The 14,322-nt window shown below is 47.1% G+C and overlaps 1 protein-coding gene across 6 annotated transcripts; it reads left to right on the top strand.

Annotated features, from left to right (window-relative positions):
* Nucleotides 1-793: 793 nt before the first annotated feature.
* Nucleotides 794-13,833, top strand: LOC118549666 (uncharacterized). Of its 6 annotated transcripts, none has more exons than XM_078062865.1 (4): nt 794-1,532; nt 4,460-4,586; nt 8,612-8,807; nt 10,041-13,833. In XM_078062865.1, exons 1-4 carry the CDS (start codon nt 1,452-1,454, stop codon nt 11,515-11,517), a joined length of 1,881 nt encoding a protein of 626 aa, XP_077918991.1. In that variant the 5' UTR covers nt 794-1,451; the 3' UTR covers nt 11,518-13,833. The 6 variants fall into 6 exon arrangements, with proteins under 6 accessions (XP_077918991.1, XP_077918989.1, XP_035970105.2 ...); XM_078062864.1 differs by having other exon boundaries at nt 797-1,532; nt 8,612-9,200; XM_078062866.1 differs by having other exon boundaries at nt 800-1,532; nt 8,612-9,937; nt 10,041-10,249.
* The last annotated feature ends 489 nt before the right edge of the window (nt 13,834-14,322 follow it).

The following is a 14,322-nucleotide window of genomic DNA, read 5'->3' as shown; positions in this document are numbered from 1 at the left end:
CCGCCAGTGCCTGAAGAAAGAAGAATCACTTCCCAGCAAGAAGATGAGATCATTGGGTTCAGACAACCCTTTATTTCAGGGCTCAGATTCTCGCTTTGCACACATGCTCCAAATGAAGATGGCAATATGTGTTCAGTACCAAAAATAGCATGGGTTAAGTTGAGCTGTTTGGGATGATGTCAGACTCCTAAAAGGAATTGAGTACATCTGAGAATATGGAGAAAGAATTATATGGATAAAAGTGTTCCTTCATAGATGGGCGCCATCATTATACACGTAAGAGAGGTTTAGTGTGGACCCAGAGCCTGACCGTGTCATTGACCACTTCATTCGGGGTGGCCTACCATCCCTGTCCTTCTTCCCTGTCATGGACCTGTATGGGGTGTAAAAAGGAAACCACAGGCCCCAAATGGAGTCACTTTTGCTAGGCCAGGTCACCAAACCAGAGCATAATACCGAAACTCATTGCACTTTCAACCTCCGCAGAAATTGTTTCCACTGCACAGTCAGGAATCTGCTGGTTAGCACTAAAGAGTTAATCTACATGGATGGGCCCTCTCCATTCCCCAAAGAAAGATGACGGGTTCTCCTAATGAGTCTTTTGTCCCCACAGTCTTCAACTGACATAATCCTTCTTTCTGTTTATGATACTCTTTTCCTACCTTTAAAAGCCTTCCCCTTTCTGTAGCGCTTTGGAGCTGCCCTCTACTTGCTAGATGGGATGCTGCCCAATTCCCAAATCGATGAGTAAAGCCAAAAGCCCTTTAGAATGCACTCTGTTGAATTTTTATTATTTAACAGGAAGTTTTCTAAGTTCCTAACTACAAAACTGACTCTAACGCATCCCGGGCGCAAGCATCTAATGAGCAACAACAACTTTCCAGTTAGACAGCGACTCATTTCTTTCAGAAGTACTTCAAGGGATGATTTGTCATTCACCTCAGCAAAGGAACCTGGGAGCATCTAAAATCAGTTTTCTCTGGAAGCTGACTGACGTTCATGGAGTCTGAAAGCACAGCTCTTCTCTGCCTTTAACGAGGAGCAAATCCCGTCCCCCCGGCGAGGAGCCGCACTTTCCAGCGTCCCTCAGGGTGCCACGTGACCGTAGCTGGGCAACTCCAGGGTGGGGGACCCCCTACCGGAGACCGCCGGAGCTCCGGGAGCCACCCCACCCGGAAGAGCCCGACCCCGAGCGCGGAGCGAGGAGCCAATGAGGGAACAGCACACGGCGTTTCTAGGCGAGCGCATCCGCTGAGGGCGGGACTTCCGGCCCTTTGCGGCCTTCGGCATCTTTTACCGATTGTTTACCTGCAGAGGTTCGGGAACGCGATTTCGGAAGCAACTAATCGAGAAGACGCGAGGGGAGGCTCTTCCCTCCAAGGCAAAGACTGGGGTCCGAGGATCCGCGACGTCTCCCGGGTTGCCGCGCTCCGGAGCCTGGACAAAGACTGATGGCCCGGGTGTCCGCTCCCCTCCCTCAGCTCCCGGCCTCGCTCAGCCCACCGAGTCCGATGGCGGCGGCCGCGCGCAGGGTAAACGCTCGTCCCCCGGGCCCTCCCGCCGTCCCCCCACCCAGAGCCCGAAGGCCCGAGCGCGGGGCGCCGGCTCGCGTCCCTGCGGCCCAGGCCCCGGTGTCCGGGACGGGGAGGCGGCGGCGGGCGGGGGCCCCGTGCGGGAGCGGGCTCGGGGCCGAGGGCGGCTGGGGCCGAGGCTGGAGGGGGCTGCGCCAGCCGCGGGGACCAGCACGTCGCCGTTCTTCGTGTCAGGAGCAAAGTGCAGCGCGGCCATGAGGCCCGTCCCCGCGCTGCCCGAGAAGGCCGTCTGTCGTGGCGGGAGTGAGGTGGGCTGAGGCGGGGGTGACTAGGCGTTGTCTGGCCGCCGGAGAAGAGAGCCCGCCGCGGGGGTCGGCGAGGAGGCCGGGCGCCCAGGAGGAGGGCACGGCAGGCGGCGGGGGTATTTTTTTATTTTTCTAAAGATATTTTATTTATTTGACATTTAGTATGTGTGCTGCCGAAGCGAGCACTCTTTATTCGACATTTAGAGAGCACGCGCGCGTTGGGGGGTCGGAGGAGAGGGAGAGAGAATCCCCGCCGACTCCCCTCTGAGAGAGGAGACCAGCTGGGGCTACATCTATGATCCTGACCTGAGCCAAAATCAAGAGTGGGGCCCTCGAGGGACTGAGTCACCGAGGCACTTCAGTGTTATTGTTGATGGCGTAGCATGGCTGCCGTGGATGTTGGAGAGTTGGTTGAATTATGGTCCTTTTTTGAGAAGAGCTAAACCAAATTGTGGGTGTTGCAAGTGACAAGAGGAAGGGAGGAGTCAGGGACAACTCCAGGGCTTTTGGTCTGCGAACCCTAAAAATGAAACAAAAACTGGCAATTATTTTACCCACAAAAATGGGTTTATTTGGGAATGAAAAACTACAATTTGGAACAAGCTTAGGCAAAACAGTAGGACAGTCAGGAGTATAAAGGAGAGGTAGGATTTTTTTAAGGGGAAAAGGGCAAAGTTTTGAAGGCTGTAATAAACTCCAACTCCATTGGAGTAAACTGGGAGTTTGAAGAACAGTGGCTTCGCATTGGCTGAGCTGTTGGGTGGGGTGATCAGGAAAGCCCGTCTTTTTGGGTCTGGGGTAGTGAAGTACTTTGGCAGTATAAGGTCAAGTCTGTCTCTTCCTCTTGGGTCTGACTCCATTTTGGTGAGGTTTCCCATTATTAATTTTCACAGGTCCTAGCAGCCAAAGAGATGGAGGCTCCCATCATCCGTATGGAAGTTACCAGTAGGTTGATTGTCCATGGGGATACCTAAGTTGTTTTGACATTGTTTACAATCGCTGATGTTTCAGAGAAGTATGAGTGATGGCAAAAGGTGGGCAGCTGGACAGAAAAGTTTGGGAAACGGGGAAAGATTCAGGATGGAGAGTTAGAAAAGTGATGGCTATTGTGTGGACCAGGGTGGAGATTTGGATCACATTTAGGAAGGGAATGCAGAGCATAGTGGCAATGCAATTGGTAGGTCGGAGGGTCTTGGCAAAGTGTGCTTGAGAGTGGTACTGTTCAGGGGCGCTTGGGTGGCTCAGTCGTTACGCGTCTGCCTTTGGCTCAGGTCATGGTCCCTGGGTCCTAGGATGGAGCCCCGCATCGGGCTCCCTGCTCCGCGGGAGACCTGCTTCTCCCTCTCCCACTTCCCTTGCTTGTGTTCCCTCTCTCGCTATTTCTCTCTCTGTCAAATAAATAAATAAAATCTTTAAAAAAAAAAAAAAAAGAGTGGTATTGTTTAGCACCTGGTTGGGTTTGCTGGGCATTGCCAACACAGGTGGTGAAGGAGAAAGAATGATGTGGCAGATACATGGGCAAACCTTCCATGGAATGATGGGACAAGAGATAGCTAGGACATCTAGGAGTATATTTCTTTTTTCAGTAGTCTCCATGCCCAGGGTAGAGCCTAGCATGCGGCTTGATCTCTTGACCCTGATGAAGACTTGAGCTGAGAGCAGGAATCAGACTCTTAACCCACGGAGGCACAGAGGTGCCCCCTGTCCAGGAGCATTTGAGAGTCTGGAGATGCACTTTATTCAGTGGTGTAGGGCTTCAACAGAAATTTGGTGTGAGTTTGTGTGGTGTTTGTAGTGTTTCAAAGTTTTGCTGCTGGAAAAGGTCTCGGGCAAATGTGGTCATTTGTGATTCACTATGCTGGGCAAGGAGACCATTGGGGCTGGTGTATTTACAAAATTTCAGTGGAAAGTGGAGTATCTAATTGTTGAGGGATAGCATGGGCAGCAGAGAAGTAGAAGAGGGTCTGTGAGTATCCTAAGTTGACATGTGGTTGTGAGTGTCTGTTGTTGAAGGGAGGATTACAGGCAGGTGAGGAGGGCTTCTCAGCAGCATTTTGAGGCTTTCCCTCATTTGGGATCCCTGAGAGTCCTGGGGTGGGACTGGAACCTGTTTGAGTTTGTCAAACATCCTTTGGATGTCATGTGACAAGCACAAGTGTGAGTCAAGGGAGGATCCTTTGGTGTGGGGCAGGAAGGTGTGGGAGTTCATCTGTGGGGCCTGAAGACGTGAGAGTGGTACAGTCTACAGAATCCTGTACACATGGAGGGGAAGTGTGAGCTAAGGGCCTCAGCGCCCTGGTATTGAAGACTTCCTGGTAGAGCAGGGCCTATAATTGGCTGTGTTGAGGGCGCAACCTGGGAGACTCCATGGGAATATCGTGGCAGGGGGATGGGACCTTGCAGGCCAGACCCAGAGCTTAGAGTGCATCTCCGTGTCCCCCTGCCTGTTACTGCTGAGGACTGAACACTGATTGATGGGAAGGTGAGAGGAGAGCAGCATTAGAGGCACCAGGACCTGGTATTTATTCTGAGGTGGGGAGACTGGAGTGGATGTGTGGGGGGTTGGATTGTGGGTTCTCAGAGAGAGAATGTTCATGGTTTCATCTGTCCTTTTCATGAAAGGGTGGTGTGACCTTTGAGGACATTGCTGTGTACTTCTCCTGGAAGGAGTGGAGGCTTCTTGATGAGGCTCAGAGACGGCTGTACCACCATGTGATGCTGGAGAACTTTACACTTATATCCTCACTGGGTAAGGCCCTCAGCCTCCCCTTTGACCTGGACTAGACTCTGTACTCCCGTGTCCCCCCCTCTGCATTTTCCAGGGTAGGTTAGTCCTTCTCTCGTGTGGACTGTGGACACTGCTTGCTTCCCCAGCTTTCTGGGTAGTTGCTTTTGTTGCTAGCTCTGAGTTGTTGGTGTGCCCTTTTCTCTGCCCTGCAGCTCCCAGTACCCTCTGTGCTGAGCCCTGATCGGGTAAGATTGGAGGTCAGTGGTCATGCAGTGAGGCTGATGGATCGCACCTTGCTTGCCCTCTCCCTGGCTGGGTCCGTGTGTTCAGATCCGTGCCATTTCTGTGGCCTGGGTTTTGAACCTTTCCTACAGGTGCCATTTCCAATGCCTGCCTGTGCCTGAAATTGCAGGCATTGACATGTTTACTGCTTATGTGGACCATGGGTTACTTCTCAAGACTGTCCTCTATGGTTCTTTTTTTTTTTTTTTTTTTTCAAAGATTTTATTTATTTGACAGAGAGAGACACAGCGAGAGAGGAAACACAAGCAGGGGGAGTGGGAAAGGGAGAAGCAGGCTTCCCGCGGAGCAGGGAGCCCGATGCGGGGCTCGATCCCAGGGCCCTGGGATCATGACCTGAGCCGAAGGCAGACGCTTAATGATTGAGCCACCCAGGCGCCCCTCTATGGTTCTTTTAGTAGTGTTTACATCTCTTTTTCTACCTGCCCTCCCCCCATGAGCTTTGTTGAGATATGATTGACAAATTTATATTATTGAAATTATATTACATAATGATTTGATATACGTTATAAATTTTTTTTTTTTTTTTTTAGATATTTATGCCTGAGGCAGGGCTTAATCTCTCCACCCAGTCATCAAGACCTGGGCCGAAACCAAGAGTTGGATGCTTAATTGACTGGGCCACCTAGATGCCCTTACATTATGAAATTGTTAACAAACGAACCTAATCAACACAACATCGCTTGACACAATTACGTTTTTTGTTATTGATGGTTCCAAAGCTTAGTATCTACTCTGATAGCAAATTTCAAGTGTACAATAAAATTTTTTTTTTTTAAAGATTTTTTATTTATTCATTTGAGACATAGAGATACAGAGAGAGAGAGAGAACATGAGCAGGGAGAGAGGCAGAGGGAGAGGGAGAAGCAGGCTCCCGCTGAGCCAGGAGCCCAATGTGGGGCTCGATCCCAGGACCCTGGGATCATGATCTGAGCCAAAGGCAGACGCTTAACCATCTGAGCCACCCAGGCGCCCCTCAAGTGTACAATAAAATATTAACAACTGTAGTCAACGTGCTGTATATTAGATCCTCAGAACTTATCTTGTAAATGTTAGTGTGTACTCCGACCAACATCTCCCCATCTCCCTCAGTCTTTAGCTTCTGGCATTCTACTTTCTGTTTCTATGAGTTTGACTCATTTCTTTTCTTAATAAATATCCACGTATGTGGGTTTGTACCCTGTATCCATATACAGGGTTTGTGTTTTGCTGTGTGGCTTATTTGACTTAGCCTATTTTTTTTCAGATTCATCTGTTTGTGGCAAGTGGCAGTGTTGCCTTCATTTTTATGGCTGAATATTACTGCACATGTGTGTACTAAATGTTGTCACTTTATTTATTTACTTCTCTATTTAGATACAATTTATTTTTTTATTCTTTTTTTTATATATATATAGAGAGAGAGACTCCATACCCAGTGTGGAGCTTGAACTCACCACCCTGAGATCAAGAGTTGCATGCTGTATGGACGGAGTGGGCCAGGTGCCCCGTATTTGTCACTTTAAACACTCACACACACTTACTGATGTTTCCATATATTGGCTATGTGAATAATACTGCAGTGGATATGCATGTTCAGATACGTTGTGGAGATACTGATTTTGTTTCCTTGGGATAGAAACCTAGAAATGGCAGTGGTGGACTATATGGTAGTTGTATTTTCAATTTTTGGTGGGTCTCCCTAATATTTTCCATGATGACTTCCCTATTTACGTTCCCAGCAGCAGTATTCAAATGTTATTTTTTCTGCACATCATGACCAACCTGTTACTTCTTGTCTTTTTGGTAATAGCCATTGTAACAGGTGGGAGGTGATATTTTCTGGTGTGGTTTTCATTTCCCTGATGATCTGTGATTGTGAGCACGTGTCAGTCACGTGTACATCCTTTTCACACTCTTGTGTGTTTCATTGGCTCTGGTGCAACATTTTTTTTTTTAAGATTTTATTTATTTGATAGAGACACAGCGAGTGAGAGAACACAAGCAGGGGGAGTGGGAGAGGAAGAAGCAGGCTTCCCACCGAGCAGGGAGCCCGATGTGGGACTCGATCCCAGGACCCTGGGATCATGACCTGAGCCGAAGGCAGACGCTTAACGACTGAGCCACCCAGGCGCCCCTGGTGCAACTTTTCAATTTGATATAGTGGTATTTGTTAGTTTTTGCTTTTGTTGTGTAGGCTTTAGATGTCCTGTTCAAAAAACCATTGGCAGGAATAAGGTTAAGGAGGCTTTTCCCTATGTTTTTTTCTAGGAATTTTAGGGTTTGAGATCATATGTCTAAGTCTTTAATCAATTTGAAGTTCATTCCTTGAGTGCTTTAAGATGGGGATCCAGGATCCTTGTTTTCGTATTTGGATATTCACATTTCACAGCAGAATGAAAGAGGTTATTCTTTCCCCAGTGTTGATTCTTGGCCTCATTGTCAAACATTAATTGTCTGTATACATGTTGCTTTACTTCTGGGCTCTTCATTCCGTTCCACTGCTCTGTTTTTATGCCAGTGCTGCCTTCAGCTTGATCTTCTTTCTCAAATTGCTTTGGCTTCAGACATTGGTTGACTTGGTGGCAAAAGGTGCCAGTGTCCTCCGAGGAGCAGGCAGCTGGAGGCTCTGCTGGGCAGGGACTGCAGTCACACGCACCCTGTGGCTCATGGAGGTAGCCCCGGCCTGATTTCCCACCCGTCTCACATGTCTCTGCTAGTACAGTCTCCAACCAACTTTTTTGTGTGCTTGTGCCCTCTTTTATGGTCTACTGTGTTCTAGTCAGTGTTAATGGGCTCTTCAGCACTTCCAGGCTAATACCACTCATGGACAGCTGTAGAATTGATTTTTTGTTGGGGTGAGGGATGATTTCTGCTTTTCCACCATCCTGCTGACATCAGTCACATAGGATATTTTTCTTTGTTGTGTCCTGAGTAGCTCTAGGACAGTGCTGGCGGTCCACTTTGCTTGTTTCCTACAGTGTTGGTATCCTCCTGATACCCTGCAGTTGCTCAGGAGGGCTTACAGGGAAGAGTCCTTTGTGTATCATAGCATGGACATGCTCCAGAAATGACCGTGTGAGCTCATAGGGAGCCTGTTTCTGGTGGATGGCAGCTGCGAAACGTGTGATATCAGCCCTGTGTTCAGATCACACTGGGCACCTTTGTTTTTTCAACCTAAGTTTGGTGCCATTGCAGATGACCACACTCCATCTCTGTCTTTCCTTCTTTACTGTTGACAGTTTGTGGACTTCTGAATGCTACTCTTTGGTACTTCCATGACGTCGAGTACAGGGGTAATTAATAGGTCTCGGGCCTCCACGCCTCACCCATATCTCTCCCTGCTAATTCTGCGTAGTCCAGCATTCACCCTTGAAATTTTTACCATGACATATTGAAATGCCCTTAAACTGACCTTGAACAAAAGCAAATTTCTTGGGATTGGATATTCCAGCAGCCTCTACTCAGCCAAATATCACCAGCAGAAATGGTCCTACACAGACCTTTGGGCAAAAAACAAGTTGTAGACCCTGGCTGTCTTCCTTGTGTCATACCCTAGTTTTTTGTCCTTCTGGTGCGCTCTCCATAATACTTTGACCACTTGGGCCCAGTAATGCAGGACACCCACTCCTTCAGTTGAATTTCATCTCCTGTGTGTGGAAAAGCATGCTGTATGGTCCTGCCTAGATGAGTCGGGTGCATGTATGTGATGGCTCACCCCCTCGCTATAGTCAACACAAATTTCACCAGCGCTTCTTTGCCTTCAGGTTGTTGCTGTGGAGCAGAGGATGAGGAGGCACCCTTTGCCCAGAGCACTTCTGTAGGCGTGTCACAGACCAGGACGCCCAAGGCAGCTCAGTCTTGCCAGAAGACCCACCCCTGTGAGATGTGTGGTCCAGTCTTGAGAGACGTTTTCCACTTGGCTGCGCACCAGGGAAAAGAAAACAGCCAGAAACTGTTGAGGTGTGGGGCCTGTGGGAAACGATTTTATTTCATTACTGACTTCAGAAAACATGAGAAACAGCACATGGGAGAGAAACCCTTCAGAAGCCGTGTGGACAGGACCTCTGTTGTGAAGAGCTGGGGATTCCATGGTTCAGGAAAGCCCCTTACCTGTGGAGAAGTTCAGAAGGACTTCCTCTCTGGCTCAGGGCATCTGCAGCAAGAGGCCACTCATACTGGGGAGAAGCCACACACGGTCACCCAGTGCAGGGCAACTTTACAAAGCAGAAAAAGTCATGACACCTGGGGAGAATGCAAGAACGCCTTTGGTCCCAAACACACACATATTCAGGACCAGGGTGTCCACCTTGGAAGACAGTCCTTTGTGTGCGGTGAATGCGGGAAAGCATTCAGGTACAAATCCTTATTTGCCATACACCAGAGATACCATACTGGAAAAACATACGAGTTTGGTCAATGTGTAAAATCCCTTAGGCAGACACCAGCCCTGAATGAACATGGAAAGACTCACAGTGCATCCAGACAGTACACGTGCAGCAAATGTGGGAAATCCGTAGGCCGTAAATCTGTCCTCATTCATCCCCAGAGATGGCACAGTGGAGTGAAGAGTTACGTTTGCAGTGGATGTGCAAAAGCTGTTAGCTGTAGCTCAGTGTTGATTACTCATAGGATTCAACCTGGAGAAAGGTTTTATAAGTGTCGTGGCTGTGCAAAATCTTTTCCCTCTATGTCTGCCCTCTCATATCATCAGAGATCTCATGCAGGGGAAAGACGGTATGAGTGCAGTGATTGTGGGAAATCTTTTACCAGTAGTTCTGTCCTCCATTATCACCAGAGAGTTCACAGTGGAGAAAGGCCGTATCAGTGCAGTAAATGTGGCAAGTCCTTTCTCCGAAGAAATAGCCTCAATGTACATATAAAGGTTCACTCAGGTGAAAGGCCTTATAAATGTAATGCATGTGGGAAATCTTTAAAGTGTAAGTCAGCATTCATTAAACACCAGAGCGTTCACACAGGAGAAAGGCCTTATGAGTGCAGCGAATGTGGCAGGTCTTTTCTCCGAAGAAATACTCTGAATGTACACATAAAGGTTCACTCAGGTGAAAGACCTTATAAATGTAACGAATGTGGTAAGTCATTTAAGTTTAAGTCAACATTCATTAAACACCAGAGAATTCACACAGGGGAGAGGCCTTATGAGTGTAGTGAATGTGGGAAATCTTTTATCTCTAGGACTGACCTACGGTATCATCAGAGAATTCACACAGGAGAGAGACCTTATCAGTGCAGCGAATGTGGCAAGTCCTTTGTCCGAAGAAATATCCTCAAGGTACACAGAAAGGTTCACTCAGGTGAAAGGCCTTATAAATGTAATGAATGTGGGAAATCTTTGAAGTGTAAGTCATCGTTGATTAAACACCAGAGAATTCACACAGGAGAAAGGCCTTATGAGTGCAGTGAATGCGGGAAGTCTTTTATCACTAGTTCCGTGCTTCATTCTCACCAGAGAGTTCACACTGGGGAAAGGCCTTATGAATGCAGTGAATGTGGGAAATCTTTTACCACTAGTTCTGTCCTCCGTGATCATCAGAGACTTCATACTGGAGAAAGGCCTTATGAATGCAGTGAATGTGACAAAACTTTTACTACAAGTTCTGCCCTCCATTATCACCACAGAGTTCACACTGGAGAGAGACCTTATGCGTGCAGTGAATGTGGCAAGTCCTTTGTCCGAAGAAATAGCCTGAGTGTGCACCTGAAAGTTCACTCAGGTGAAAAGCCTTATAAATGTAATGTATGTGGGAAATCATTGAAGTGTAAGTCAACATTCATTCAACACCAGAGAATTCACACAGGAGAAAGGCCTTATGAGTGCAGTGAATGTGGGAAATCTTTTTCCGCTACCTCTGTCCTTCGTTCTCACCAGAGAGTACACACGGGAGAAAGACCTTATGAATGCAGTGAATGTGGAAAATCTTTTACATCTAGCTCTGCCCTCCGTTCTCACCAAAGAGTACACACCGGAGAAAGGCCTTATGAGTGCAGTGACTGTGGGAAGTTCTTTCTCCACAGAAATAGCCTCAATGTGCACATCAAGGTTCACTCAGGTGAAAGACCCTATAAATGTAATGAATGTGGGAAATCTTTGAACTATAAGTCAACGTTCATTCAACACCAGAGAATTCACACAGGAGAAAAACCTTATCTGTGCAGTGAATGTGGGAAGTCTTTTAGTCATAGCTGTGCCCTCCGGTACCATCGTCAGAGTCACCTTGGAATAAGTCCTTATGATTGTAGTGAATGTGGGAAATCTTTTACCACTAGTTCTGTTCTCCGTGATCACCAGAGACTTCACACTGGAGAAAGGCCTTATGAGTGCAGTCAGTGTGGGAAATCTTTCACCACTCGTTCTGTCCTCCGTTCTCATCAGAGAGTTCACTCTCGGGAAAGGCCTTATGAGTGCAGTGAATGTGGCAAGTCCTTTGTCAGAAGAAATAGCCTCAATGTACATGTAAAGGTTCATTCAGGTGAAAAGCCTTATAAGTGTAATGAATGTGGGAAATCTTGGAAGTGTAAGTCGACGTTCATAAAACACCAGAGAATTCATACAGGAGAAAGGTCTTTTGCTTGCAGTGAATGTGGGAAATCTTTTTTCAGTCATGATGCTCTCAGTTATCATCACAGAGTTCACAGTGGCAACAGGCCTTAGGGGTGCTGGTGTTGTAGGGAATCTTTCAGCTGTATCTTCAGTCTCCTTCAACAGGAGGAAATACAGTTAATAGTGTCCTTATGGGCAGTATTACGAACTGAATGTTTATGTTCACTAAAATTGATATGTTCAATCCCTATCCTCTAATTCAATAGGATTAGCATGTGATGTCTTGGGAGATAATTCAAAGATACAGTTTCATAAAAATCTGAATTAACCCTGGAGTGAGGTCTCATGAGTATGTGAATGACACAATTCCTTTAGCCCATTATCTGTCTTCATTCCACACTAGAGAGTTCACACTGCAGAAAGAGTTAAAATATCATAGAACGTGAGGCAGCCACCTTCCTGAATGGAACTTTGTTCACCTGAATGTCTACAGTTCAGTGACTTTCCATAAGTTCCAGCCTTTTGGGAAATATTCAGAAGTTGCATATTGCGTTCTGATGTGTCTGAAGTTATTGCAAGAAATCACTGCCAGATTCCATGGCAGAAGTCATCTCTGCCACCTGGATGGTCCCAATAACGTGTCAGTCACCACCCAATATGCTTAAGAATGCTGACCTCTCCTTTGTCATTTGCTGATGGAAATTATGGGTAATTGAGCCTCTTCATTTCCTTCTAATTTTGGTCATGCATGTGACCCAGTGTTGACCATCAGTACTTGATCTGTGTTCTGGGTGGTTACTTGCACAGGAACACTAAATCTCTTAGGGACTTGTTGGTCTTACAATGCTCCTGATAAATCTTTGCAGCTTCCAAGTCAGTAACAGGAATTGGATGCCACTTGTTGCTCTGGTTTATGCATGAATAGATGTCTTTTTTATTTAATTACCTGTTATCTTAGGTGTTGTGTTCCCTCTAAGGAGTGGTTTGAAAGCAGAATTGGGCTCTGCCCGCATGTAGGAGTGAACAGATTTCACTGTATTCCAAATTTATTGTGTCCCAGAAAAGATAATATCTACATACATACAGCATTAGTATTCTTCAGCCTGGGCCTTAATTTGCATTAACTCTAAAACCTATCTGATGGGCTGAATGTGCACCCACAATTCATATTTTGAAGTTATAACCCCCACAACCTCACAATGTGACTATATTTAGACACAGCATCTTCAAAGAGATCATGAAGTTGAAATGGGTTATTAGGATGGACTCTTACTCAGTATAGCTTTGTGATAAGAAGAGATGAGGATATAGGCATACACAGTTGACTGTGAAGATAGGGAATCCTCATCTACAAGCCAAGGAGAGAGACCTGGAAAGAAAGTAACCCTGCTGATACCTTAGGTCTAATTTCTAGACTCCAGATTTGTGGGAAAATAAATTTCTCTTGTGTAATCACCCAGTGTGGGGTCCTGTGTAATATCAGTTCTAGCTAATGCAGCCTCCCGGGATCCACATCTGGGTTTTGTGGTCTGGATGCTAGCAAGTTTTGTGTGCTCAGAGGTCACCGTGAAGAGGGAGCAGTTGAGACCATTCCAGTGCTGTGGAAACAACAGGAATATTTTGCTTGTCCACAGCTGACAGCACAGGATGCCAGGCGCTGTTGAGTGGAATCTCTACCCCAGATCCTTCAAAGGAGCCTTGTGACCTGATGTGCAGTATTCACTTGTAACTCCACAGGGGCAGGGGAACTGTAATTGGTCATCTAGATGATTGGGCAATTAGGGAGCAGAGGAGACACCAGCCACCTGGGTGGTGTGTATCTCTTAAGAAAGTGTATCCACAGATGTAGTGACTGGCTGGGAGGGATAAATGTGCACGGAAATTCTTCACTTTCAGACACACGTCAAAATGATGCAAAAGTCTCTGAATTCTTCTGTCCTCTGTGGTGCTTACATGTCAAGGCCATTGTGGTGCAGGCTGGAAAAGGACAAAAATAGGAGATTGCATAGGCCAGGGATGTAACTTTGTGACCCCGCTTAGCCAGCATTCTTCTTAGTATCATACACAGCTATGGCAGACACCTGTTCTGAACCATCCGACTCCCAGGTTGTCCCCCAGGTACACCCCAGCCTCTAGGGCTATAAAAGCAGGTCTTACTGGTGGTAGTGGTGTGGAGTCCTACTTCTGTTAAGGTTGCCCAAGTCTTGCTTCTTTCCCGAAGTCCTTAAATAAACCATTCCTTGGGATGCCTGGGTGGCTCAGTGGGTTAAGCTTCTGCCCTTGGCTCAGGTCATGATCCCAGGGTCCTGGGATCAAGTTCCGCACTGGGCTCCTTGCTCAGCAGGGAGCCTGCTTCTCCCTCTGCCTGCAGCTCCCCCTGCTTTTCTCTCTCTGACAAATGGATAAATAAAATCTTTAAAAATAATATACCATTCCTCCTCAAGCTGGACTTCTCACCCTTTTTTTTTTTTTTTTTTTTTTTTTTAAGATTTTAATTATTTAGGGGCGCCTGGGTGGCTCAGTTGGTTAAGTGACAGCCTTCGGCTCAGGTCATGGTCTCAGGGTCCTGGGATCGAGCCCCGCATCGGGCTCCCTGCTCGGCAGGAAGCCTGCTTCTCCCTCTCCCACTCCCCCTGCTTGTGTTCCCTCTCTCGCTGTCTCTCTCTCTGTCAAATAAATAAATAAATAAAATCTTAAAAAAAAAAAAGATTTTAATTATTTAGAGCATGAGCTGGGGGTGGGGCACAGGGAGAAGCAGACTCCCTGCTGAGCAGGGAGCCTGATGCAGCAGCCATCCCAGAACCCTTGAGTTCACAACCTGAGCTGAAACCAGATGCTTAACTGACTGAGCCACCCAGACACCCCTCTTACCTTTTACTTTGGTCATTCGCCTCTGATGTCGTCATACATATATGT

Source organism: Halichoerus grypus, chromosome 15 (genome assembly GCF_964656455.1).
Source record: "Halichoerus grypus chromosome 15, mHalGry1.hap1.1, whole genome shotgun sequence".
NCBI classification, from domain to species: domain Eukaryota; kingdom Metazoa; phylum Chordata; class Mammalia; order Carnivora; family Phocidae; genus Halichoerus; species Halichoerus grypus.
This window is presented reverse-complemented; position numbering and strand designations above follow the sequence as displayed.